This window comes from Gadus macrocephalus, chromosome 16, assembly GCF_031168955.1.
Source record: "Gadus macrocephalus chromosome 16, ASM3116895v1".
Taxonomy (NCBI): Eukaryota; Metazoa; Chordata; class Actinopteri; order Gadiformes; family Gadidae; genus Gadus; species Gadus macrocephalus.
In genome coordinates this window covers 19,060,020-19,087,519 of record NC_082397.1, presented here as the reverse complement: position 1 = coordinate 19,087,519, position 27,500 = coordinate 19,060,020, and the positions used below count along the sequence as shown (strand labels likewise).

The 27,500-nt window shown below is 46.8% G+C and overlaps 3 protein-coding genes and 1 long non-coding RNA gene across 10 annotated transcripts in view; 2 read left to right on the top strand and 2 right to left on the bottom strand.

The window, feature by feature from the left end:
* The first annotated feature begins 490 nt into the window (after positions 1–490).
* Positions 491–11,520, top strand: LOC132474652 (pre-mRNA 3' end processing protein WDR33). Of its 3 annotated transcripts, none has more exons than XM_060075456.1 (6): positions 491–884; positions 4,518–4,645; positions 7,792–7,834; positions 9,271–9,581; positions 9,794–10,498; positions 10,544–11,520. In XM_060075456.1, the coding sequence occupies exons 1-6, from the start codon at positions 869–871 to the stop codon at positions 10,955–10,957; spliced, it is 1,617 nt and encodes a 538-aa protein (XP_059931439.1). In that variant the 5' UTR covers positions 491–868; the 3' UTR covers positions 10,958–11,520. The 3 variants fall into 3 exon arrangements, with proteins under 3 accessions (XP_059931439.1, XP_059931440.1, XP_059931438.1); XM_060075457.1 differs by having other exon boundaries at positions 9,794–10,699; positions 10,757–11,520; XM_060075455.1 differs by having other exon boundaries at positions 9,794–11,520.
* Positions 11,521–18,889: 7,369 nt separating this feature from the next.
* Positions 18,890–23,043, bottom strand: linc.pou2af1 (lnc RNA pou2af1). Of its 4 annotated transcripts, none has more exons than XM_060075279.1 (6): positions 22,910–23,043; positions 20,860–20,957; positions 20,399–20,459; positions 20,223–20,273; positions 19,673–19,899; positions 18,890–19,465 (listed from the first exon to the last, which is right to left on the bottom strand). In XM_060075279.1, exons 1-6 carry the CDS (start codon positions 22,986–22,988, stop codon positions 19,085–19,087), a joined length of 897 nt encoding a protein of 298 aa, XP_059931262.1. In that variant the 5' UTR covers positions 22,989–23,043; the 3' UTR covers positions 18,890–19,084. The 4 variants fall into 4 exon arrangements, with proteins under 4 accessions (XP_059931262.1, XP_059931263.1, XP_059931264.1 ...); XM_060075280.1 differs by having other exon boundaries at positions 20,399–20,456; XM_060075281.1 differs by lacking the exon at positions 20,223–20,273.
* Positions 19,893–23,327, top strand: LOC132474527 (uncharacterized). Of its 2 annotated transcripts, none has more exons than XR_009529672.1 (3): positions 19,893–20,299; positions 21,515–21,605; positions 22,859–23,327. It is a non-coding gene; the product is annotated as an uncharacterized LOC132474527 (long non-coding RNA). The 2 variants fall into 2 exon arrangements; XR_009529671.1 differs by having other exon boundaries at positions 21,450–21,605.
* A 703-nt stretch (positions 23,328–24,030) lies between these two features.
* Positions 24,031–27,500, bottom strand: part of LOC132474525 (POU class 2 homeobox associating-factor 2-like) — a 9,222-nt gene continuing 5,752 nt past the window's right edge. The window contains exons 4-5 of the mRNA XM_060075278.1: positions 26,316–26,623; positions 24,031–25,898 (exon numbers count right to left, since the gene is read on the bottom strand). Of these exons, the coding sequence (XP_059931261.1) occupies positions 25,422–25,898; positions 26,316–26,623 (785 nt within the window). The 3' untranslated portion in view covers positions 24,031–25,421. The remainder of the gene's footprint in view (positions 25,899–26,315; positions 26,624–27,500) is intronic.

Sequence of the window (27,500 nt, the reverse complement as noted above, 5' to 3'; positions counted from 1 at the left end):
AGTGATATATATTGTCCAATCAATAGTCAATAATAATACTAATCTATAGAGATAATGAGGAAGAAGATAATGAGGAAGTTAGTTAATAATGTTCCATTCACTGTTTGTTTCATGGTTCACGGGCACATTTATAGTTCTTCAGTGAATCATATTAATTTACTTAATAATAATTCATTGAGATTGACATCAACTATTGATTGGACTATATATATCCCTCTTCTAAAATATTTGTAATGTTATTATGTTATTGTTTATCCTTTTTCTCCACAGAGTAAATTGATTTTGAGAGAAAATTGAATATTTGTGAAAGACTCTTTATTAGAGATAAAATATCAATTCTTTCAAGTCATCCTCAACAGAATGGCTTCGGGGAGAAGCAGACTTATTTTGGGGTGTGGCTGTCGACTGCTGTCCATTGGTGACATTGGTCTCTTTGGTTCATATTTGGTTTAAGTGACACAATTTTGGCACAATCTGGTCCCTTGTTGCTGGTTCTCCAGACAGTTCGTATGCGTTACTAAGGAGGGGGGAGAGAGGTTTCTGTAGTTCTTCTTCCCTCTTCAGCTGCGCCTTGAGGTGCAGGTCCAGAAAGAGGCGTTTCACGATGATGTTGGCAGTCTGAGGAAACATGGGTGCTCATTGCCAGGGCGGGTGTTTTTTGGGTTCTCGGTGTGACGTCATTAGCTGTGTGTGCGTATGGGGGGGGGGGGGGGGGGGGGTGCAGGGTTAAGGAGGCTGCTACTCGTTAATCATCAGATCCTTCAAACGTGGTCAGGTTGTCGCTTTATGATTTTGGGTTGTTTTTGATGAACCATCTCATGGTGATCCAGACTCACGGCAGAGCATCCGTCCATCACTACAGCTGAGAATGCACTGGGACAAAGGTAAGGGGCATCTCACTGCTCTTCTCGTTACGCTCCAACTGGTCTCTAGGGCCTCTCATGAGACCCTCACCCTGACCTCCAGTAATGCTTTGGGATTAGTGCTGTCAGGTATCGCCAGCTGTGTTCTATCCTACCGAGCACCTCTGGAGCAACACTGAACAGATCTGAACCGTGCGGCCATTAGTGTGGAATCAACCATGAACGCACTCTTTTGTTAGCAACAACAAACCACTCTATAAGAAACTGGTTTGTTATATGCTGTTGGTTTGTCCTCAGGCGGTCAGCCTACTGGTCTGGCTGCTGGTCTGGCTGCTGGTCTGGCTGCTGGTTTGCCCTCCAGAGGACTGCCTACTGGTCTGGCTGTTGGTTTGCAGCCTACTGGTCTGGCTGTTGGTTTGCAGCCTACTGGTCTGGCTGTTGGTTTGCAGCCCACTGGTCTGGCTGTTGGTTTGCAGCCCACTGGTCTGGCTGTTGGTTTGCAGCCCACTGGTCTGGCTGTTGGTTTGCAGCCTACTGGTCTGGCTGTTGGTCGCAGGTGCGAGCCCTCGTGGTCTCGTGAGGCCAGCTCTAAGGTCAAGGCTCAACGGCAAGAGATCCAAGGTTCGCTTCTCACCGTTTATAAAATGATATGCCGATTATAAAATCAATTATTCTATTTAACACAGCACATTTCAAAATGCACATTTCAACAGATTCAAAAGCAAGAAACAATACGACGTTGTGCAGATCAATTCAACAGTCCTATTATTTTGGACAACGTGAATGTTATTCTGTGTAAATTGGGGTGTACAGTCTGCCCTCCTGAACTGTAATCTTGATATGCAAAATGTGAAGCGCGGAATCATGCTCCCCAGCTGGGGAGGTTCCTCTTTTGATTAGGTTCCTGCCAGTTTGTGTGTGTGTGTGTGTGTGTGTGTGTGTGTGTGTGTGTGTGTGTGTGTGTGTGTGTGTGTGTGTGTGTGTGTGTGTGTGTGTGTCTGTGTGTGTGTGTGTGTGTGTGTATGGGTGTGTGTGTGTGGGTGTGTCCAGTGTATCTATCTATGTGTGTTTATAAATGTGTGTGTGTTTGTGTGTGTATGTGTTTTTGCGTTTCTTTAATAAACACTTTACCTCTGCAGCAGCTGTCAATATAATATTGTGAATGTGTGAGTGACTCCATCAACACTGCTCATAGTGACCTGTTTCTTGGTAAAATACTACAAGCTAATCAAGTTAGTATTCGTAACCCTGGTCTGATGATTGAACATTTTAATTGGTATGTGTTTTTTGCGCGTCTTTGCCTTAGCATAGCTGTTATTATGCAGTTATTATATACACTGCTCCCCATGTCTCTGTATCACTGTCAGACCCTCACTGCTCCTCTCTGCATCACTGTCAGACCCTCACTGCTCCTCTCTGCATCACTGTCAGACCCTCACTGCTCCTCTCTGCATCACTGTCAGACCCTCACTGCTCCTCTCTGCGTCACTGTCAGACCCTCACTGCTCCTCTCTGCGTCACTGTCAGCTCCTCACTGTCAGTCACTGTGGACAGAAGCGTCTGCAGAATGACACATGAGAGCAGATCTTGCTGATAGCCGGCGCCTCTCGGCACGTCATCGGCTTTGTGTGTCTCATTGTTTTGGGTAAGGGAGTGTACTGGGTCGCTGACCAATTAGGTCCTTAGTCGCTGATACTCTTAGGGAAAATACTTTCGGTGGCACTCCACTATGCTATCACCTGGGGGTTTGATGTGAGAATGTGATGGCTGTTGGTTCTTCTTCATCACACTCTCACCAACCGCCCTGCCTGCTGGGGCCAAGGGCGGGAGACTGATTTACAAGGCAGGCTGATGAAACCAGCAGGTGTTGCAGATTATGATCTGCTGGGAACACGTGGTCCATTGAACGGGACATCAGCGCTGCTCTGTAGCTGCTGAGTAGGAGGCGGTTCACACACAGCCCCCCCTTTGTTCCGCCGCTGAGCTACAAGGGATCACATTCCCTGATTGCGTTGTGTTGTTGACGTCCATGCTGTAGGTGTTTGATATCCAGGGTGGTTAACTTGATGTATGGGTTGTGTCTGCAGACCCTGAGCCCCAAACACCACCCTTATCATCAGGTAAACCCGCCTGAAAAGGAGTTCGATCTGATTGTGGTTCAATTGTAATTGTTTCAGATTACGTGTCACATCTTCTCGAGGTAACAAAGAGGTGTAGAGAAAGTGAGGTACCAGCCTAGCAGTCTGTGTTATGTGGGTGTAGGCGTCTCCCATCTCTTCCAGACCAGGTCACAGGTGGATATGTTGAAACCAATTGACTATCAGAGCAGATGTCTCATGTTGGCACGTCAGGGATCCCCCCCTGTGTGTGTGCTGATGGCTGGTTTATCCTGCGTGCATTGGTTCCCCGATGCAACCTGACCCAGTCCCAGAGTCCAATCAGACTCGGCCAGCTGAGGCTTCTTCAAGCAGGCGTCATCACGCACACTCCACAGTATGATGCTATTTACGTGCACATGCGCAATCTCTGAATGAAAAAGAGTGAGGGAGTGTGAGAGAGGGAAGACGAGGAGAGGGAGAAGGAGGATAGGGGAATATTAGGGATAATGGAGAGAGAGAGAGCTGGGAGGATATAGAGGGAGAGGGAAGAGAGAGAGGGGGAGAGAGGGAGAACACTGAAGTTAACGTAGATCAAGTTCAAAAGAAATGGTTCTTAAGTAAAGAGATCCCCGCAGTCATGTCTCATCTCTTCCAGACAAGTCAACAACTGCCACTCACAACACATTCAAAGATGTCTAACCCATGTTGGCCTCTGAGAATTATTATGGCCTTGGGGATAAGGAGGTGTGTGTGTGTGTGTGTGTGTGTGTGTGTGTGTGTGTGTGCGTGGGGTTGTTTTTATGGAGTTCTGTTCATGCGTTTGTTTCCATGTTAAATCTTGCCTTTAAAGTTGCCATGCAAATCCTGTCTGGTGGACCCTTATTCTTACACAGACTGTGTCAAAAAGTGTCAAAATCTACTATGGTTTGCTAGGTATCACTGCAGAATGGCGGACGCTAGCAGTAAACAGTTATTAAGGATAACTAGTGAGTTGATAGCTCACTTGATAGTGATATTGAAATGTTTAAGAGTTAACCATTACACTTTGGTATAAAAAATACTTCCAGTAGTTATCTCACTAGCTAGCTCAGGTGTTCTGTATGGCTTCAGTGGGGTACAATAAGCAACTCATAGTGATGCTTTATGTTAATAAACTGTTTGGATAACCATGAGGCTCATTCTAGAGGAGGCTTCCTTAAGCAGTTTGATGATGACCACAGCGCGCTTTATAGCAATGGGGGTCGAACAACACGATAAACAACCCAGAACAACCCAGAACCCAGAACGGAGAAGAGGCCCTGACTGGCCCATTGTGTAGTCCCGAGCCCCTTTAGGCCCGGTAGATCTGTGGCCCCAAGCGGTGTATGGGAACCCGTGTAGTCCAGAGAGTGGCGTCTGTGGCATGCAGGAGCTGCGGCCTTCATGCATGAACCTGCCTCTGAGCAGGTTCATGCATGAGCTGAGCTGTCAGAGGGCCAGCGTCTTCTTCACTGAACTCCTTCTTCTTCTTGTGTCTCCTACCCTCTCCCCCCCCCCACCCCCCCGTGACCTCCAGCACTGCCGGCCCCCGGGCCCCCGCGGCCGTACCAGGGTGTGCGGGTGAGAGACCCCGTCAGAGAGCTGCTGAGGAGGAAGCGAGGCCTGGAGCAGCAGGACGGCCCCGGGACAGCACCCCCTGCTGTGGTGAGGAGGGAATGACAATCAGTTTCTTTTGATATTTTTTCCAATCGTAGGCAAGATTTCACTATACATCAATAAATTAATGTATAATTAATATCTTTCAAGACATAAATATATTGTACAATAAAGTATATGTCATATATCATATATATATATATCAAAGGGCTAATAAACCTCTAGTTCCCCTTAAAGGGGCAGTGTGTTGGATTAAGTGGCTATGGGTGATTTCAACCAGCTGACCGGCCCCCCTCTCAACCTTTCCAATGGCGTAGGAGAAGTTACTCTCGTCCGTGGGGTCTGTCAGGGCCCGAAGGGTATTCCTAAACTATGTCATTACAACAGCATAGATTAGCCAAGGGTCAAGTTGTGAGGTTCCCTCATAGATCCTTTGGGGTTGTCATAAATATTAGGCCTGTTAAGCCCTTTGAGACTGTAAAGGTGATTAAGGGCTATACATTTAAGTAGGAGGGAGGCCGCACTATGCATAAATCCACTTTTATTTTTGCACAAACATGAATGATGATATGATATGAAATAGGCTGTCCCATTCAAAGGGGTGTGTCCTAACTGGAACTTGGCCGGGTCGTGTTTCCAATGAGAGCTCACACCGGTGCTTCATACAGCCGCCATATACCCTCCAGCACCGCCTAGAGCCTTCCTCCATCCAAGGATGAGATGGAGCAGGGTGGAGTGGAGGAGATGGAGCAGGGTGGAGAGGATGAGATGGAGCAGGGTGGAGAGGAGGAGATGGAGCAGGGGGGAGAGGATGAGATGTAACAGGGTGGAGAGGAGGAGATGGAGCAGGGTGGAGTGGAGGAGATGGAGCAGGGTGGAGAGGATGAGATGGAGCAGGGTGGAGAGGAGGAGATGGAGCAGGGTGGAGAGGATGAGATGGAGCAGGGTGGAGAGGATGAGATGGAGCAGGGTGGAGTGGAGGAGATGGAGCAGGGTGGAGAGGATGAGATGGAGCAGGGTGGAGAGGAGGAGATGGAGCAGGGTGGAGTGGAGGAGATGGAGCAGGGTGGAGTGGATGAGATGCAAGGCGGGGCCGCAGGGGCCGATGGGCGTACGATGTTCAGGAGGCATCAAGGCCTGACAGAGGGCCACGACGATGAAATCCCTGCCCTGGGCAACCCAACTTGTTTTTGTAGGGGCCACCCAGGACGTTTATATTCATATATGTCGTTAGCCTCATAGCACAAGTGCCTAAAGCCTATTTTAGGTTTGAACTTGTATCAAGTGTCCAAAAAGGCAAATAGATGACTGAGGCAGATAGTGATTATGGAATGTAAAAAGCACTCTGATTGGATAAGGGTATAGCCAATGACAAAGGGAATCAGCAGCGTGAGGAGAGTAGAGTTGGGATGGATATCACAAGTTGGCCAAAATATGACTTAGGCAATTATGTTATGAGGCTAACGATGCACATTTGTTGTTAAAGTTAATCATAGACATTGAATGGGTGAGTGCATCAATAAAAAACTTTAGGTAAAAAATGAACCTTTGGAATGGATTGTTCGGCAGAGGCAGAGCCAACAAAAATACTTTGTCCTAGTCCGTCCAAAAGAAGACGAAAAATAAATAATAAGTCATCCCTGAGTCACTCTAAAATCAATGTCTTTATTGAAAGAACATCATCAGCTACGTAAAATAACGCGTCCATATCCATCACCATGGCAATGATAGAAATCCATGCATTAACTAACAAACTATGCATCCAATGAACAAAGATTATGAAAATAAAGTGCACATATCAAGACACATTAAACAGACACATTTTGTTTGGCAGACGGAAACTTTTAGTTTCTTTGAAAATGTGAAAGAATCGTGGATCGGGGACGCTGTACCATGGTACGACCATGTTGGTCATTGTGTGTCTCTTCTGTCGTTTGTGTTGGGGAACAGCTTGTAATCCAGTCGGGACAGTGGAGATAGGTTGTGCATACCAGTTGCATAGCAAAACAACAAACAAACTCCCCTAACGTATCCATGTTCAGCCATTCCTATTCTGTGGTATTTAGTGACGGTTGGGTTGGACCTGTTTCTGAACAATTTTCTCATCCGATTCCTGACAGTTATGAAAAATAGATGACAAATAGGAGACACAGTGAACATCCCAACCCCACCTCCGAGAGGAGAAGAGCTGAGGAGAACCACCATTAATGCAGAAGTAGGCCTACCCGAAACCAGCAGCGGGGGTATTTTATCCTTATGTAATGCAGGGGTTTTTCCATGACGGTTGCAGCCATTCCCCTGCTTTGCCCCAGGGTTGGGCACTGGGCCTTATGCAAAGCAGTTCTCAGCTGGGCCACAAGCCTCCTGCTCTGTATCCATCAGGCCTGCCAAGGGACACGCTGCACCACACACAGTCAAGTGCACACATGCACCATACAAACACACAGACACACTCACACACACACACACACACACGCACAAACACAGACATGCACGGACTCACTATATAAAGCTAATTCACTTTTGAATCTCTCCCTCTCTCCACCTCTACCTAATTTTCTCTCTCCTTCTCCCTCTCTCCCTCTCTCGACCTCCTTCTCTCTCTCTATCTCTACCTTGTTCTCTATATTCTCTATTCTTATTTTGTTTGTTTATAATTAATTTTGTTTATTTCTAATGTAAGAATGATTTTGTGTTTGACAGCAGCAGCTGTGAATGCTGTATATAATAGAAGCAGCCATGTATAGCATGGACTGCCTTAAAGAGGGATTGGGCAACTTTGACCATTCAGCATGAGTGGATGTTAATGCATGTATTTATCCAGATATTTACTGTTTACTGCTGACTACAAGCTTTTGAGCATCCGCAGTAAGACTTCTTACCCATACCGTTGTTTCTAACCTGCCTGTTCACGGTGGATCTGTCACATTGTTTTACTATGAAAATGTTATACGTTGTACAAATTGCTGATTGAAAGATGTTTCACCCTCCAAAGATAACTTAATAAAGTATGACACGTACACACACACACAGATCGTAATGATGTCATGCATGCAACTGCCTCTTATCAGTATTACTGTAGACACCATTGGTTTTTATACAACAATGCATGTGCAGTATAGCATCAACTTAGCAACACCATTTTTCTATCGGTCAATGTAGTGATTTATATGTGTCGTTCTATTTCCCTGCAGGATGCGTCTCCACACCATAACCCCTCCCCCTACACACCAGTCAGTAAGTCCCCCCTCTCAAACAACAGCAGGGACCCCCCTCAGCTGCTCAGCCCTCGCCCATATCACCTCTTAAACCATTATCACCTCTTAAACCCCTATCACCTCTTAAACCCCTATCACCTCTTAAACCCGTATCACCTCTTAAACCTGTATCACCTCTTAAACCATATCACCTCTTAAACCCATATCACCTCTTAAACCCATATCACCTCTTAAACCCGTATCACCTCTTAAACCCGTATCACCTCTTAAACTCGTATCACCTCTTAAACCATATCACCTCTTAAACCCATATCACCTCTTAAACCCGTATCACCTCTTAAACCCGTATCACCTCTTAAACCCGTATCACCTCTTAAACCATATCACCTCTTAAACCTGTATCACCTCTTAAACCCGTATCACCTCTTAAACCATATCACCTCTTAAACCCATATCACCTCTTAAACCCGTATCACCTCTTAAACCCGTATCACCTCTTAAACCATATCACCTCTTAAACCCGTATCACCTCTTAAACCCATATCACCTCTTAAACCCATATCACCTCTTAAACCCATATCACCTCTTAAACCCGTATCACCTCTTAAACCCGTATCACCTCTTAAACCTGTATCACCTCTTAAACCATACCACCTCTTAAACCCATATCACCTCTTAAACCCGTATCACCTCTTAAACCCGTATCACCTCTTAAACCATATCACCTCTTAAACCCATATCACCTCTTAAACCCGTATCACCTCTTAAACCCGTATCACCTCTTAAACCCGTGTCACCTCTTAAACCATATCACCTCTTAAACCCGTATCACCTCTTAAACCCGTATCACCTCTTAAACCCGTATCACCTCTTAAACCCATATCACCTCTTAAACCCGTGTCACCTCTTAAACCATATCACCTCTTAAACCCGTATCACCTCTTAAACCCGTATCACCTCTTAAACCCATATCACCTCTTAAACCCGTGTCACCTCTTAAACCCGTATCACCTCTTAAACCTGTATCACCTCTTAAACCATACCACCTCTTAAACCATATCACCTCTTAAACCCGTATCACCTCTTAAACCCATATCACCTCTTAAACCCATATCACCTCTTAAACCCGTATCACCTCTTAAACCCGTATCACCTCTTAAACCCCTATCACCTCTTAAACCCGTATCACCTCTTAAACCCATATCACCTCTTAAACCCATATCACCTCTTAAACCATTCTCACCACTTAAACCCATATCACCTCTTAAACCCGTATCACCTCTTAAACCATACCACCTCTTAAACCCATATCACCTCTTAAACCCGTCTCACCTCTTAAACCCGTATCACCTCTTAAACCCGTATCACCTCTTAAACCCCTATCACCTCTTAAACCCATACCACCTCTTAAACCCATACCACCTCTTAAACCCGTATCACCTCTTAAACGGACAGGTTGCTCTGGGTTCGGGGTCCAGAGTGGCGCCGTGGACAGAGGACGGGGTCCCGGCGGGGACTGGGCCGTCCAGCACCAGGGAGCCCAGCCCTTCCAGCCCCCCCAGTTCCTCCAGCCCGCCCCGGCCTGGTGCCCAGTGGACTGCGGCCAGCAGCACCTCCCCTCCGCCCCGGGCCCTCCGTCGTACCCGGGGTCACGAGGTCTGGCGGGGGAGGTGTACATGAAGACCCTGGGCCCCAGCTACGCCCTGGTGGGACCTCCCCACACCCTGCTGACCTACACGCACGCCCCCCTCCTCACAGGCCTGGGGGTGAGTGGCCTCCGCAGCCCCCCCCCTTCTGACTGAAGGCTGGGACTGTTCTCATCCTCACTCTAAAGTGGCGTTGATATATTGAAGGATATTTAAGACTTAAATATAGTGGATTTCTTATTTGTAATGCTACATTATTATTTCTCTTTATAATAAATGAAAGTAAATAATAATCCACATAGATTCCCCCCCCCCCCCCCCCCGCTCCTCAGATGGAGAGTCCGGACGCTGGGCTCACCTACTTCCCCTGGGGGGCCCCACCCCTTGCCTCCATTTCCACCCTGCCCCCCCCCGCTGTTCAGCTGGCGGCCCGCTCTGTATCCTGGCCCTGCTCCGCCCTGGTCCACAGGCCCCTGTCCGGCCCCGGCCCCGGCCCCGTGCCTGGGGCCTTTGTGAGTGCCACGCTGCCCAAAGCTGAGCTTTTCCAGGAGCCAGAGAGGTCGGCCTTTCCCCAGCCGGTCCGAGAGGACCCCAGCCCACACCGGCACCACCCAGACCTGGAGGCCTCGATGGAGCGGGCCCCCGGGCCCCTTGATCACCTGGTGGAGCATGCCCCCGGGCCCCTTGATCACCTGGTGGAGCAGGGCCCCGGGCCCCTTGAACACCTGGTGGAGCATGCCCCCGGGCCCCTTGATCACCTGGTGGAGCAGGGCCCCGGGCCCCTTGAACACCTGGTGGAGCAGGGCCCCGGGCCCCTTGAACACCTGATGGAGCAGGGCCCCGGGCCCCTTGAACACCTGATGGAGCAGGGCCCTGGGCCCCTTGATCACCTGATGGAGCATGCCCCCGGGCCCCTTGATCACCTGGTGGAGCAGGGCCCTGGGCCCCTTGATCACCTGGTGCAGCAGGGCCCCGGGCCCCTGGATCACCTGATGGAGGCCTCGATGGAGCAAGGCCCCGGGCCCCTTGATCACCTGGTGGAGCAGGCTCCCGGGCCCCTTGATCACCTGGTGGAGGCAGAGGTGAAGCAGGGCCCCGGGCCCCTTGATCACCTGGTGGAGCAGGCTCCCGGTCCCCTTGATAACCTGGTGGAGGCAGAGGTGGAGCAGGCTCCCGGGCCCCTTGATAACCTGGTGGAGGCAGAGGTGGAGCAGGCTCCCGGGCCCCTTGATCACCTGGTGGAGGCAGAGGGGGAGCAGGGCCCCGGGCCCCTTGATCACCTGGTGGAGGCAGAGGTGGAGCAGGGCCCCGGGCCCCTTGATCACCTGGTGGAGGCAGAGGTGGAGCAGGGCCCCGGGCCCCTTGATCACCTGGTGGAGCGGGAGATGGAGCCCATGAACCCACTGGAGAGACTTCTGGAGGAGCCCGATGAAGGGGGGTCAGGAAGGGGGGGTCCGGAGAGGTTCAGGAGCTCTCTGTTCTCAGTCCATATTTGACCCGTTGACCTAAAACCACTGGTATTGTGTCAATAGGTCGTAATCAATATGATGTACCCAACATATTACTAAATGTAGTTATTCATGAAACTAAGAACTTGTTGGTATCATGACCCTTAAACATTATTTTTTTGAACATGTGTTATTCTGAGGTATTCGGTATGATTATTTGACCAAACTGGCGGAAAGTGTCTAATCTATAAATGCAGATTCCTTTTTTTTTAAGGGCACTGTACTACTATCATTTATACACCACTATATAATATATATTATCCACGAAAACTAGAGTAGCAGATGTTTTTTGTTAAATGGTTTCTTGTAATCTTGTAATTTTTAGTTTAAGCGTAAAATCAAACGTGTGGTTAAATTCAGCGTTGTTATATGTAGTGGTACAAAATGCTATGGAAAATACTTCAATGTTCAATGTTTAATGGCAGACATAACTGGTACCTGTATTTCTGTCTCTTTCTTTCGCCGTGTTTTGTTTATCCAGGGTGGCAGAACACAATGGCTCACAGACTATTTTGTTAAAGTCCAAAAAATAAAGAATTATCCAACTGCCATCCCTTTACCTCAGTTATTTACCCAATGATGCAGTGGGTCTGATGCAGTGGGTCTGATGCAGTGGGTCTGATGCAGTGGGTCTGATGCAGTGGGTCTGATGCAGTGGGTCTGATGCTGTGGGTCTGATGCTGTGGGTCTGATGCAGTGGGTCTGATGCAGTGGGTCTGATGCTGTGGGTCTGATGCTGTGGGTCTGATGCAGTGGGTCTGATGCAGTGGGTCTGATGCTGTGGGTCTGATGCAGTGGGTCTGATGCAGTGGGTCTGATGCAGTGGGTCTGATGCTGTGGGTCTGATGCAGTGGGTCTGATGCAGTGGGTCTGATGCTGTGGGTCTGATGCTGTGGGTCTGATGCAGGGGGTCTGATGCAGTGGGTCTGATGCAGTGGGTCTGATGCAGTGGGTCTGATGCTGTGGGTCTGATGCAGTGGGTCTGATGCAGTGGGTCTGATGCTGTGGGTCTGATGCAGTGGGTCTGATGCAGTGGGTCCGATGCTGTGGGTCTAATGTTGTATGTAAATTGCAAGTGTGTGTTGCCAATAATGGAACCTAGGGGACATCTTTACCATTCATCCTAAGATTGGCGTCCATAGCCTTCTTCTGTTTGTCATAGTTCTGCATACATACATATCAAATCACAAAATACTGCTTATATCATTTGTGTTGATTGTGCCTTGTTGTGCGTGCACTTGACCCTATGTGTTAAGTTGTGTCTCATTCTCACCAGAGGTGGCATGCCCCCTGAAGGATCCAGCCACTCAGAGATAAAGCTTCCCAAGTGCTGTTTTATTGAAAAGCTAATGAGAGCTTAGAGGTATGGGGTATTTATTTAGCCATGCGATACAGGAGATCAGTATTAATGTCTGATTAAAGTGGCATGACCCCAACTATAAGACCCCCCGGGTAAGAGGCAGCCATGGCTACACAGTGACCCGTTGGAGGAAGAATGATGTACGGTTCATTCCTTCAATAAATACAAGGCTTTTCTTTGTTAATGTTTCCACCTTAAGGTTTTTCGTTTCGAGAAATAGCTCTAGCTCTGTACGTATTACTTGGATTTACTTGGATTTGAGCATTTTAGAGAACTTAAAGTCGCTCGACTTCATGTTCATGTGAAATGAACTGAGAGCCATAGGGTGAACCTTATCAGGTTTCTCTGGAAACAGGGCTGGGCTGAAGGGGTGTGTGTGTGTGTGTGTGTGTGTGTGTGTGTGTGTGTGTGTGTGTGTGTGTGTGTGTGTGTGTGTGTGTGTGTGTGTGTGTGTGTGTGTGTGTGTGTGTGTGTGTGTGCGTGTGTGTGTGTGTGTGTGGGGGGGGGGCTTCCATGAGGGAGGGGTCATGTTATCAGTCTAATCACGCTTAGACCTGTCCCACTGTTATTGCCACACAGAGAATACTTTTAGTGAGAGTTCTTTACAGACACACACAAACACACACACACCCAGACACACACAGATACTAGGAGTACAAATGAAAGTCCTTTGTTTTACCGTGTTGACGTGTGGTCGGGACCTAGACTCACACTGTGGTCTCGTGATGTGGGACGAAAATCACATTCCGAAGCCATCGCACAACAATCGACCATCGGTACAGACTGGGAATCCATTTAACTTAGAAGATTGTTCGATCTATTCAAACACACAAAGGAACCGGGCCTTCCCTTAGCTTCTTAAATATGTACTCAAATAATTTGGCCTTAATCTTTAATATAACAACATAAATTTAAACTGATTCATTAAGTGTGAGTCAAATTCTCTTGAGCACAGTGTTCTTGTGTGTTTGTCGTATGGATTACGTAGGGATATAAAACAGCTCGAGAGATTCCCACGTAGCTTGGGTGCCACTCAAAAGTACATCATGGACATTATTATATGATGGTTGCTCTGGGACCTGTACATTTGACCATTTGGTCATTTCACTGGGTTATCAGGCTACACTGTCAAGGTACAGGGGGTTGAAATAGCTGAGGCCGACTGTATCAAATGGCTTCAACACCACGCATCCCTCTCAAAGTTTGTGCTCGGGAAGAAATTGTACAGTGTAATATGTACTGCCTGTGGCCGAGAGTCGCACACAACGATCAATGAACTCCACCGACATTGAACATAGCTGGAGGGGACTATTACAGAAAGGAATGGTGTATCAGGTACAGTCAAACGTTGTGTTGGTTTGAGCTTGTTCTTGCAATGCATCTGCATGATACATCCTTGGAATCCTTGGTTGGACTATAGCTTCACGAAATGGTTCAAGAAGTGTTCAAATGTAAATTCATGCCGAGACTTGTTGCTGCTTGTGATATCCCATCATGAATGCAGAGTTGTGAGTTATTGGCTACTAGCGGAAGCTAGGCGTAGCCTCACATCACTAAACAGAATCCTGACAGCTAAATGGACTTTAAGTTGTTCCTTCAATACATTTATGTCCACTGAACAAATATGCGTATTTGCTATCGGTATGTTTTATTTTGACCTGCATAGCTAGTCCTGATATCAGGTGTGGGTGTGGTGGTTTCAGCACAGGGAAACCCATGAATGGAGCAATAAGGGTTTTGATCAAATCAGAACCGCCCACTCACTGATATAGCCCAGGCAAGGTAGAGGAACATGTACTGCATATTCCATTGAAACCTATGCATGGCAATGTGTCCCCCTATAAGGAGATCTTTGTGCACACAATAACATCACCCCTCCGAGCTAATAGACTAACACAGGACGCCTGTAGATTAAAGATTTATATCAATGCTATGAGCTCAAGATCTCCTCCGCATTACCCTGGGAACGAGATGAATCTCGTAAGCTCATGTTTCATTTGTTCTGCAGATAAGATCTGGCTCCCCTCCCAGACAAAAAATTATGTTGAAATAGACCAGGCCAGAAAGGCATTTTCAACAACTACAAAGATGGTTGTCGCTGATGTAGAATGTTTTTTGATTCCACTATCGAGACAGTATTAAACTAACTTGATGGTTATTTACAAATAAAGAACGACTTCATTTAAATGTGATGTTTTTTGTTGGTTGCTCAGCGCTGGGTCACGTTGCTCTGATTGTTTGTTGGTCTATCACACTGCACCAGTTGGATAGACCAGGGGGGTGCTCCCCTTGGTCTATCCAACTGGTGCAGTGTGATAGACCAAGGGGAGCACCCCCTTGGTCTATCCAACTGGTGCAGTGTGATAGATCAAGGGGGTGCTCCCCTTGTTCTATCACACTGCACCAGGGGGTGCTCCCCTTCCCCCTGGGTGTTCAGGTCAACCTTGTCAATTGAACATTTGTCAGAAAGGTCCCAGACTAATTGCTGTTTGCAATTCGTCTGGCGATGCCAGGCTACCTCAACATGGCCTTGAATTCCCCCCCAAATAAGAAATGAAGATGACCAAAGATTGGATGTGACAGTAATCTGCCACGAATTGGTGGCCTTTCATCTAAAGTTCTGAGCATTTTGCAAGAGGTGTGGAAATCAAATCTAATGTGGTTAAAAGATTGAGTGTGTTGTTGTGGGCTGCACTGTGAAGCCACGTGTTGGAGAATGGGGAGAGAAGCCATCGATGGCCGGGTTTCTACTCGTGTTGAAAGGAGCCCCTCTGAGAGGGTTTGGATGCTGCCCTCCACCCGGCGTTGAAGATAAGCCTACGCCCCTGGTGGCCCCCGCTTGTGCCATTGCAACTGTGGGTATATAAGCAGAAGTGGTCCAGGATTTATTCCTACAGCCAATGATCTCCGAAACATGCCAACATACACACGCACACACACACACACACACACACACACACACACACACACACACGTGTCCCTGCCCTGGTGGTTCAGTAACACCAACCAGGTGTATTGAAGCGCTGGGATTGGTTCAGGGGAGGGTGGGGGTCCAGGGCCGGGTTCAGGGTGGGGTTTCAGCGTGGGGGTTCAGAGTGGGGGTCCAGGGTGGGGGTCCAGGGCCGGGTTCAGGGTGGGGGTTCAGGATGGGGGTCCAGGGTGGGGGTCCAGGGCCGGGTTCAGGGTGGGGGTTCAGGGTGGGGGTTCAGGGCAGTATGGTGCTGTCACTGCCTCAGGGCAGTGCGGTGGTTCCAGGTCGCGGGGCTTTCCAACCAGCAACCCGTTGACATAAGTGCATGCACATGGAGCGCTGCACTGCACATGTCCCAGCAACACCAGCAGAGCCATGGCAGCGGGCCTGCAACAACACATCACCCGTCACTAAGACTGCACCTTCTTTGTGGGGGAAAACCCCTTCAATGGTCTAAGAGATTAGGTTTGGTAATAAGGCATAGGATGTGTTATGTGAGGATTGTATCCTGTCCGGTGGATTTGGAAGAGGTTGAGCAGAGAATTTCCTATGAAGTGAATTCTATATGGCCAGATGTGCAGACAATATGTCTGTTATTAGTATATCAGTCAGCAGCCTACGGGGGGGGGGGGGGGGGGGGTTGGCTAGAACTATTCGGGCAATAATATGGGACACCGCCCCCAAATCCCCACCCCCCCCTACCCACACACACACACTCGCACACACACTCACACAAACACACAGACACACACGCGTACACGCTCACACATACACTTGTATACACTCTCTCCCTCTTTCTATGTGCGCAACCTTGTTGATCATCTTGCCAAAACAGAATTCAAGAATGCCAAACTTAGTGACCCTGAAGGAAAAGGTTTTTTCTCCCAGTGCAGTGGTGGTGTTACAGTTGAGATCAGAGCGCTGAGGACAGGTTGGGCTGGGTTCACTCTTCCTCTATACTCTGGCAACGGTTATTGTTTCAGTTAGAAAACACACATTCCCCTTGACACATCAGGGCCCCGTTTTCCAGAAGCTGGAATTCCAGGTCAACCAGAAATGCTAAGTCAGAATTCAGGTGACGGTGTCCGAAAGGCGTCACAAGCTTAGATAAACCTCAGGTCAAGGACCAAGGTGACCCAAACCTGGCACATCACAGGGGGGCTCCGAGGTGACTCCAGCCACAGCTCTCTAATAGTCTTGTTGGTTTAGACAATGATCTGATAAGGTTACAGCTGATGATGGACCTGATGATTGACGCCTTGATGTCAAGAGTTAACCGATCATTTATGTGATTTATGATTTGAACAGTTGGACCTGGTTTGACCCCTCTTTTACGTTATTTTTTTCTTTGCCTTTGTATTCTTTTCCATATTTATGGGTTTTGGCGAGCAGCAGGCAGGTGGAGAACGGAGATGCAGGGTCAGCTCGATGGGAAAGAGACGGCACACTTGGTTTTGGAATTCCCTTGTTGCCGGTGCTGATTAACGGGCTGGTGGGAGGACATTCTGCTCACCAGAAACATCTCTGACGCACCGTAGAGAAAGGTTCTACAGATCTGATGTCACTCTACAAACAGAGCGCACAGAACAGTCTCCGCCTCCTGCCTATCATTTCACCGTTCACCCAACATCAAGTGGAGGATATCGAAAAGAAACAGTCACAACCCAAAGATATGACCCGGTGGACTGCTTTCTATAATCCAACGTACTTTAGGAAGGTTTACAGATTATTTGCGCATAATTTTTATGATCCCTTCTATGATCATTTGCCAATATACATTTCGATCGCATATTGGATTAAGCCTTACATGTGTGGAGGGAAGAATATTGAGTTTAAGACCTTTCAAACCATAATGAGGTAATGAGGGGAGGTCGTGGAGCGTTGACCTTTGAGTGGTGTTGCAATCAGTGTGGGGAGTCCTAAAACCAATGAGTCGTTTCAGATATGGGGAGCCACTGTTGTTGAGGCTTCAACATAGATGCGAATGCGTCATTATAAGTGTCTGAAAAACTCCACTTTCCTTCAGACCCCGCAGTCCACGGGTGGCCAGACTGAGCATCCTTCAGCAGAAAATCTCTGTGTTTGGGGTGGGAGTGGTCTAACCCTGAGAGGCATGGGATTATACTAATTTAAAATCGCTTTTCAAAAAGGCCTGTTCTATTAAACCTGTTTGGAACAAAACTCTAGAAAGACAGGGGACTTCCAGATATCAGATGTTTATTTTCTCATGGTTAACACGTGGAACAAGTGGAAGAGCCAGGAATAAGCCATTAGTAATAATATGTCCCCTTTATATCTCCATGTTTTGGAGATTTTAGTTTTTTAGGATGCTTCCCTATTGATAACTAAAAGTAGTATCACTCTCTGTGAAAGATGGTATCCAAATGGAAACATTTATAATACTGCAAACCCTAATGCAAGAGTAACCTATATTCACGCACCGCAGTAACATGGAAACATTGGCTTCTATCGAGGTCTATCGAGATGAAGGATCAATGCATCTGACAGATAGTGATAATTACAGGTTTATGAATGTTGTGTCCACTATTTATGCAATAATATAAGAACACTACGTTGTGAAACGTAAATAGGATAAAAACATGTCCAGTCTCCGTGCCGTGCTGACTATGACAAAGATACCCGAACGTGATTGGTTAGGCTGATTAATCGCATAACATATTCCGGTACAGGTAGGCCTACTCTTTTTTCAATCGAGGGGTGAGGGTAATCACTTGGTTGCAATATGCAACCTTACCGCTAGATGCTTAAATGCTGCACGCTGAACCTTTAGAAACGGCTCTTTCTAAAGGTCCAGCGTACATGTGCCTCCCTAGACCCATGTACAGAGACGTCGCACTGAGCTTCGACCCGCTGAGGCAAAGACGTAAAGAGTAAACAGGGGAGCTGCTGTTTTTCTGGATAAAAAACCCGATAACGTTTACAGTTCTCATCGACTTTCATAGATGCGTTTGTTGTATTAGGCCTATATCATATTACCGGTAAATAGCCTAGGCCTATATATAATATTTAAATATATATAGCCATTAATATGTTGAGTATATGAGTATATAATGATATTCTTAGCTGCTACTTGAAGCAGGGCAGGGCCCAGGCCTATATAATAGAGTATATAATGATATTCTTAGCTGCTTCTTGAAGCAGGGCAGGGCCCAGATCTATTTTTTATTGTAACTTTTTTCAGGTTGTAAAAATTAAAATCACAAATCAACCACAATTCGTTTTTTTTTTGTTGTTGATAGTTCTAGAGGGAAATAATTGATAGACCCCGTCGAGTCCAACTGTCGAAAGTATAAGACGAGGTCCAGGCAGCTGGAGGTGGTAATCTGTGTTGATTTAAGAACCGGACGGTTTGGCAGATGGGATATCAGCCAACTGTTCCCACTATAAAAGAGGGGCTGAGAGTTTATGATCAAATAAACCATTGCATCTCATTATTTAGTAGACAAAGCCAAAAATGTATTTTCTTCTTGAAAAGGGATGGAAATATAGGAACTACCTAAGCTTCTGAAATATCCTATGTTCAAATAAATGCTGGTTTGCAGATTTTAAATATTAACACAACTTTGGATCTGTATAAAAAATATGTTTTATTTTCCAGTAATACAAAAATAAAAACGGCGTTTACGTTCCCACATCACTGTGTCAGTCCACACTTTGGTAGAAAAAGGCTGTCGAACACCAGGTAATATGCAGACACAGTCTTCTGCTCTTCCACAACACGTGCAGTGCATTGTATTTACAGACATCATCAAGATCCACATCATCAGAGTATATTGTAGCACATGTCTGAACTCATGGGCCAGCCCCTCTTCAGACAGTGTTGTTCTGCGGGGTAGGGGTAGTCTGTGGTGCCGGTGGCGGGGCCAGCGGGGCCGTAGTAGGACGCGAACTCCGCGGCCGCCCAAAGGCTCTCCTGCGGGGCCGGCCAGCAGTGCGCCTGCATCTGGCAGTAGCAGTCTGCAAAGCTGCAGTGCTGGTAGTTAGAGTGGTCCAGGGCGGGGAACCCCTGGTACCCGGGCTCCACTCGGGTCGGCGAGTCGTAAGAGGAGGAAGAGGAGGACGAGTAAGAGGAATGCTGCGGCGAGTAACTGTTGTGCTCCACTGGGCTGGAGATCTGGACGGAGTCTGGAGACGAGGACGAAGCCTGGGAGAGGGACAGAGGATGAAGTGCATTTAAGTTACGGGAGAAAATGGGAACTATTCTTTCTTTCATTTTGCACGTAACTCACCAATTCAAATGAACAACTTCAAAATGTCATTTTATTCTCTACTTATTTTTAGGCTATAACTGTATGAAATGCGCAATTTTTGGAACGAGAGCATTAACATTCCACGTGTGACACTTGCTTACCATTCCGTTATAATAGTCTGCCTCCGGAGAGAGCTGGGCGCCGGGCAGAGGGAAGGTGGAGGGGGTCAGAAGGGGGAGATGGCCGCCGATATCCGCGCCGTATCGATCGGCGGTGGGCAGAACCACGCCGTCCAGGTACTGGTGCTGCTGGTAGTACCCGTCGCTCCCCGTCAGCTGGACGCTGTACTCGGCGTCCGCCTGCAGAACCGAGGTATCGACGTAGTGGTCTGCCGTAAGGCAAATGCAAAACAAGATGAGCGTGTAATCACAAACAAAAGAATATATTTAAATATGTTAAGAGCATACAAGTGATGTCACTCTGCCATCAGCCAACGCATTTGGGTGCATGTTTATAAAAAAGGACCTATTACGCAGCCCTTCGGAACGTGCCTATCAATTGTTAACTAGAATTCATTCACATTCTTGGCAATACAGCTCAGACTTATTGTAGGGCCGAAATTCTCTTTCGAATAAGTGATTTCATTGTGGGATGATGGATGAGGGCAGACTTCATATCATCTGCAGATATATGCACTTTGTTTTGGACTACCCTGGTAACTTGATGTCACGGCTACAACGCCCACACCCGTCTTCCTATCGTCTGCAAAACAACCGGATTTGCACTTGGTAAGCTTTTCAGTCCGAGACTCTCGATACACAGCCGCCTGGTGCAAATGGATGCGACGGCTGACTTGGTGGGATGGGCTGCACCGTGAGTCTACTTACTCTGAAGGGAGGACAGGCCGACGCAGAGGCTGGGGATGTCCATGCAGTCCTGGGATACCTGCTTATTGCAATAAGAAGAAGTATACAGAAGAACAGAGGGAGATGGTACAGATTAGCGTCGGAATGTCGCCGTCACCAAGAATTAGTTTGTGAACGCGCCTGACATGATGCGTAGGACACACATGGGCGCGCGTCTACGTGCGTAAAGTGCTTACTGTCTGCATGAACGATCGGCTCGTTCATTGCATTTTTGATTGTGTGTGTGTGTGTGTGTGTGTGTGTGTGTGTGTGTGTGTGTGTGTGTGTGTGTGTGTGTGTGTGTGTGTGTGTGTGTGTGTGTGCGCGCGCGCGCGCTCGTGTTTGTTTGTGTGTCATTCTGTTTTCACTACTTCTGTACATGGCTATACATGGGGATGATTTGATGATCATGGAACTCTTTGTGTTTCTTGGGTGCTGCTTACCGCTAGATCCTTATCGTCCGCTGCCCGGGCTCTGTGTCTCTGCAGCAGCTCCTTCACCGTGGTCTTGACGCGGACTCCCTGGTATACCCGTGGCTTATCTGCATGTCAATAACAAAGAGGTCACCAACACACTCCGCAGCAGACAACAGACAATGGTTCCCCTCCAAAACACAATCCCAGTATCACAGCCTGTTCCCCTCACTCCCTCTTTTTCCTTGCTTTTCCTTCTTTTTTTTATTTGACATATAGAATATATCTATCTATAGATATATCGATTGATATATATATGCAGAGACCCGCCCTAATGTCCATACATTTGTAAAGTCGTTTATTTGCACAAGCACATACAATTTGCAGTGTGTCCAAGTTGTAGAAAGGCTTTTTGAACCAATAATGACATTAAAATTTATTTTTGTTTGTTTGTCTTGGCGGGATCAATAAAAAAATCCAAACCACATAGGATGTGTTCTTGTTGAGGGCTTTGTTTTTATAAATGTGCCCCTTTATCGCCCACATATGCCTATTGGACCCAAAATGTATCCTTGCACTTTTATTTCAGTCCGTTTCTATGCATTCTACAACTTTTCCAGGCTGCATGTCCTGCGTGCGCCCCCACGCCTCACAGCAGGCTCCTTTTACGGCATTCTGCTTACAGGACAAAGTCCCTTTGGTTTCAGGAATGGACTGACGCCCAGCCCAACGTGGCTACACTAAAGGACAAAGAAAAACTGTGAAAATGGGACCAAGTAAGTGCATATTTAAGATACAGGATTTGCGTTTTATTCCAGCAGAGATCGTGTGTTAAATCAGGTCTGGTGCGATTGAGATAACGCAGAAAAAATACGCGAATTTCGCGTAAAACCGAGACAGACCAAAAGACACAATAACCCGCAAAAAAAAGGACCAAAAGAGCAGGATCGGCGTGAAGCTGGGTTTGACGGATCAATTCAAAAGAACGGCGTACTGATAATTGATTTTTTTTGGACGTAAAACGCACACATAAAACGCACACAAAACAGACGTAAAATCTGTTTTGTGTGCTCTTAAAAGTTGGATGTGATTGGAGACGAATAGTCGATGCTTGGTTCATCGTTTCTCTGGCATAATAAAGACTGGATATGTCCCGTTCAGAGACATTTTAGGAACCACAAGATATTCTTCGATCTCCAAACAACCGTGGAGGAAACATCTCAAAGAAAGTAGTGTATAGGTAAATGAAAAAGACTTTGGCCAAAGCCCCACCTCACATAATTAGCATGGAATTTTAGGGCTTCTGCGCGCTGCGATGACTGCATATCAGTCATTTCTACTATTTCACTTACCAATGGGCAGATAAACCAAATGTATACGTAATAGACTACGTCTTTACGTCCGCGTAATGTAAAGTTAATGTGAAGCCCCGATGTTGACCTATGGGCTGCAAGTCTGGAGATGCGTTTGCATGGTTCTGAAATCATTGGTACGTGTTGTCCTGTCGCGATACTAATGGGATCAATATTCATTCGGCATAATGTCTCTTTTAAATTGTCAATAGGAAATAGCTGAGCTCATTTACACTTTGTAACGTCCACTTACCACCAAACGTATCGTAACGTCCCTCTTGTATCATATAATAATAATAATGGGTGTTGCTAGATATCAAGTAACAGCATCACTTTAGAGTTATAAAGTACAAAGATACAAAGATGCAAAGGTTTGCCAAAGGGTAAAATGTCAGTCAGGAATGAAGCGCGACGCAGCGTTGGAGCCGCGAACTCCCCTGGATCAGACAGTCTGCTTAACTTTCAGCAAAATAATTACGCATTAAAGTAACAGGTGGCCCGAGAAATAAATCCTCGTTTACCCCAATATTGTAACGCTAGGGACCTTGTTTGTGGCCCAGTGGAGCGGGGTCACTGGGAGGTAGGGGAGACCTCTTCACATTGTGATGCTTTAAGTCTGTGGGATGGTTTAAACTATGTGATTAAAAAATGTTTTCTCTTCGCCTTGTTTGTTTCAGGAGAAAATGCAACAAGCCCGTTTCCAGAGGAAAACGCCAAGGCAGACTTACCCGACATGCTGGCTGGGTGGAGGAAAAGGCTCCTGGAACAACTCCTATGAGATTCTCCAACGTCCCTTTTCTGCTTCATTAAATGGCCAAGAACCAATATCTTGCAAAAATTGAAAAAGATCGCACCACAAAAGTGTCAAAACAGCGTGAGAGCATGCAACAATAGTGTTATATACCTGGGGATATATTAGTTTGTGATTTTCTCCCTCCATGCCTACTATTTAAAACCCCTAGAACTCAATGATTTGACAATGATTTGATTGCGCGTTACTTTCAATTTGAATATTCAGAGGCAACTCAAAAATATCGATTTTTCACTGCAATTCATCATTTATACACACTAAATAAGTCCCACTTTAATAGATTATAATAGTATTTTATATTTAAAAGAAAATAAAGTGATGTTTTATACATTTAATGGCCCTTTTTGGATTTCCGACCATCCACACCCCCTGTCCAATGCTCATTGAGAGCCCACTCATGCCTTTGGGACTACAATCTTACGTTTATTAAGACCATTCAACACTCCAACAATGTATTGCAATAAATGTTTTAACACAAAATTTAATAACAATTGATTAAGTTGTAAATTGGTGGGCGTGGCAAGGGGCAGCAGCCATCTTGGGCATCGCAGGCTTCAGGCTCACACGACAAGTGCTTCTCACTCACACACACGCGGGCTGGGGCCTCTCCAGGCTGCTCTTTGTTATACTTTATGTTAGATACACTTCACATCAGTCAAATTGTATCTGCTTGGATCAGATAACTAGCCTAATAATAATTAATGGTTTCCTAGAATATTTAACATCCAAGAATTTCTTCGCAAACATTTAGAAATACGTTTAGTAGCCTAATATAGATATTTAATTATGTTAGTTAAATGAACGTTTTTCACTCGTTTTGCGTTAATTACACTTAATATTTATTTCGTTATCTTACCACTGAGAAGGACGTCCAGTAGCCTGTAGGGACTGTTCTCTCTACCCGTGTCCGGTATGGACATACTGTCATTTCTTCTTAGGCCTAAAAAAAGCCTTTACTAAGATATAAAAGGCCTTGAAAGGCCTTTGATAAGATATAAAAGGTCTATTATAATTTGGCTACAGTTTTGCTACAATAAAAAATGCACCGCTTGGGATTATAATTTGTTCAATTAGTTTGAGATGAATAATAATGTATTTTCTCAAAGAACGTTGATCTGTAATACATTAATTATAATGAACTTTGGACACATAAAAAACACAAGTCCTTTGAGTGATTTATCTTTCATTTCACGAAAAAAAATAAAAAACATTAATGAACTCTTAGCTGTCTCTTACAACGGCCAGACGTCTGCAACGTACAAAGATGTTATCTAATGTTTTATACACACAGTTGACATATCAAGCGTTGTTCACCCGAGTTCCATTGTCCCATTGATACATTCCCTTTGAAGCTCTTCCTTGCTCGGACGCTGGCTCAGAGCGCCCCCTAATGGCCACAGCAGAGGCCTTTTCCCTTGAAAAAGATCTGCTTTCGACGTGATTATGCAGGCTATTCACGATCCATTCAGCTTGTTAACGTAGGCTACCTAACAAGTTGAATGAATATACTTATTGTGTACAATTATTTCATGTTCTATTTCATTTTATTGGAAGTTGTTTAGTATTTTTTTTGGAGTAGGCCTATATTGGTCAAGCAGTTAAAAATACATCTTCACATGATTTTTAATGTAGGGGTTTGCAGATAATCCCATAAAGTTTTATTTCTTATTTAAAAATAAATAACAAATTAATCATTCGAAATGTTCGCAGTCAATGTTTTTTTAATAAATATGAGAAGAATATCTGAGACCTATTTGAGCACAAAACGGATTCAATTCTAAATTGTTTTTTGAAATAAAAAAATATTTATCCGAAAATAAATCTCAGTCTTCACTTCTAATCTTGTCAAAGTTTACATCTGTGTTAATATTTATATCTTCAATGTTGGTAGTTTAATACCCCCCCCCCCCCCCTTTTTATGCACCCCGATTTTATTATTTCCCTATCTAGTCTAGTTTCATAATTCCTTCACCTAAATGACTAAATAGTGAAGTCTAAACATGAAAAGGTGGTTGGAACCTCTGTTACGTGACTGTTCCTGTAGTAAATGTGTTTGTTTGTTAGTTCATTTAACATTAAAGACATTCATGAGACACGGACACCCCCTCCCAGAGCGCAGTCTCCCCCAGGGCCCACTGCAGCCTGCAGACTCCCTGGAGCTGGCTCAGAGATGGAGCTGACTCAGAGCAGATCTATTGTTCGGGAGACTTTATCTGCAATTGGAGCATCTTCCATAAACTCTGAAGGAGAACGGGCACCTACTCTTCTACAGCACATTTATTCACGTCATCTACGTACTTACAGTGAAACTTCAAATGAAAACGGTGACAGCATGAAGTCCTAGGAGGCAAACACACTCCTCTTAAGTGCCACAATGCAACAGCGCCACATTAAATTACCCCCCCCCCCCCCCCCCCCCCGTCAGTTGCTTAGTAGGACCTCCTGATCTCATAGGACGACCAGGAGCTCCCAGCATCCTCTTTGGCCCAGGAGGGGTGATGAGCATCGCTGTGGGAGGAGAGGCCCCTTTGGCTCTCAGCTTCCTCCGGCGCCAGGGGGGCCATCTTAGGGGCCAGGTCCCCCACGGTGCCGGACATGTATGGGGAGCAGAAGGAGGGCGAGGAGGGCGGGTAGGAGCTGCTGGAAAGGGGGTGGTAGTGGACGTCCTCCAGCGTGTGCAGGGCGTAGGGCTGGCCCGAGGGGCCCGTGGAGGAGGAGGACGGGCCCATGGTGGAGGAGCTGTGGCTGGGGGAGCGGTACTGCTGCTGGTGGGACGGGCTGCCCTCGGGCTCCGGGCTGGTGATGGAGGCGGATGCCACGCCCACCACACTGCCCAGGCCGTCGGGACACAGGCCATCCCCCACCTGGGACAGGGGCTCCGGAACCGACTGGTCCCAGGACTCCCTCTGCAAGGATGGAAGGGAGAGAGAGAGAGAGAGAGAGAGAGAGAGAGAGAGAGAGAGGGAGAGAGAGAGAGAGAGAGAGAGAGAGAGAGAGAGAGAGGGAGAGAGAGGGAGAGAGAGAGGGAGAGAGAGAGAGAGAGAGAGAGAGAGAGAGAGAGAGAGAGAGAGAGAGAGAGAGAGAGAGAGAGAGAGAGAGAGAGAGAGAGAGAGAGAGAGAGAGAGATGGGTAAGAAGAAAGAAGGTGGAAAGGAGGAAGGGGGAAATTTAGGGATTGCACAGTGATGCAGAATAATGAAGACATGTCTGATCTCCGCTCTGAACGGGCCCCCGATCCCCACAGATCCAAACCATCGAGCAGCCAGCCCACCCACCCTCCCTCCCTCCATGCAAGCCCCACACGGCTCCAGCTCGGGCTCGTACCAGAAAGAGATGGGATCCGTCGCCCCCGAAGGGCGGCAGCAGGGAGGTCAGCGCGGTGGGGGGGAAGATGGAGGTGCCCGCCGAGGTGGAGAAGGCGGCGGTGGCGCTGCGGTAGTCCCCGAAGGTCTCGGGGCAGTAGCAGTCGATGAAGGAGGAGTAGCCGCCGACCGAGGAGGGCTCCAGCGCCTTGGAGCCCAGCGCCGGCCCGTACAGCTCCGTCGAGAACTGCTTGGCGGACGAGGGGCAGTAGTCGGAGTCGGAGATGTAGGGCCGCCGCATGCCGTAGTACCCGGGAATCATGTGGGAGCCTGGGGGAAAAAAGCCTTTTTAGTTTTTACATTGAAGTGTTGCATTGAAAGTCTTATTATTCACATCTTGCAAAGGACGGAACACATTGCTAAATGACATTACAAGAGATCCATCCAAAGCTGTTACAAGGATATAGTGTCCCTGTTTGATGTGCATATGAGAGTACGATAGACATCTGCTAGAGTTCTACTGCGAGGGGAGACTCATGGTGCGGCTACGTGTGGTTTCTACTAAAGTTCTACTGCTAGACTAGAGGAGACTCATGGTGCGGCTCAGTGTGGTTTCTACTAGAGTTCTACTGCTAGACTAGAGGAGACTCATGGTGTGGCTCAGTGTGGTTTCTACTAGAGTTCTACTGCGAGAGGAGACTCATGGTGCGGCTACGTGTGGTTTCTACTAGAGTTCTACTGCGAGAGGAGACTCATGGTGCGGCTCAGTGTGGTTTAGGTCAGATTCCTGGGAGCTCCATTCAGATTCACCCTTTTAGCTTCGATAGACCTGAAGGCTGAATACACTTGTGGACCTACTTCGGTAAACACAGGCTTCTCCTCTTGTATCAATACATGATGTGCTCCTCGTACATCAACTATACAGTCAATGAGTCCGCCTGGGTTCTTTCCATGCTCTTGCATTGGTTTGATTGAGAACAACCAATCTCCTCGACTGGGGTATAGTGTGTTGTATAGTGTATACATTTTGAATATAACTGTAGCTATATAAATGGGATATTGATTGATTGCATGGCTGGAGCTCTCCACAGCACGTTTACATTGTGCCAAAAAATCTAATATAGATTGCTGGTCAAAGTTATGAGAGAAAATAAATGAAATGTTATAAATCCTTATGGTCAAAGTGTCTTTGTCAGCTATTGTTTAT

Excerpts from the sequence above, each read along its gene's own strand:
- linc.pou2af1 (XM_060075279.1), bottom strand. The coding sequence starts at position 22,988 with ATGAAGCAGAAAAGGGACGTTGGAGAATCTCATAGGAGTTGTTCCAGG. Across the intron at positions 20,958-22,909 it reads CCACCCAGCCAGCATGTCGG|ATAAGCCACGGGTATACCAG; the intron begins GTAAGTCTGCCT and ends ATTGACATGCAG. Across the intron at positions 20,274-20,398 it reads CGGCCTGTCCTCCCTTCAGA|ACGATAGGAAGACGGGTGTG; the intron begins GTAAGTAGACTC and ends GTTGTTTTGCAG.
- LOC132474652 (XM_060075455.1), top strand. Across the intron at positions 4,646-7,791 it reads GGACAGCACCCCCTGCTGTG|GATGCGTCTCCACACCATAA; the intron begins GTGAGGAGGGAA and ends ATTTCCCTGCAG. Across the intron at positions 9,582-9,793 it reads CCCTCCTCACAGGCCTGGGG|ATGGAGAGTCCGGACGCTGG; the intron begins GTGAGTGGCCTC and ends CCCGCTCCTCAG.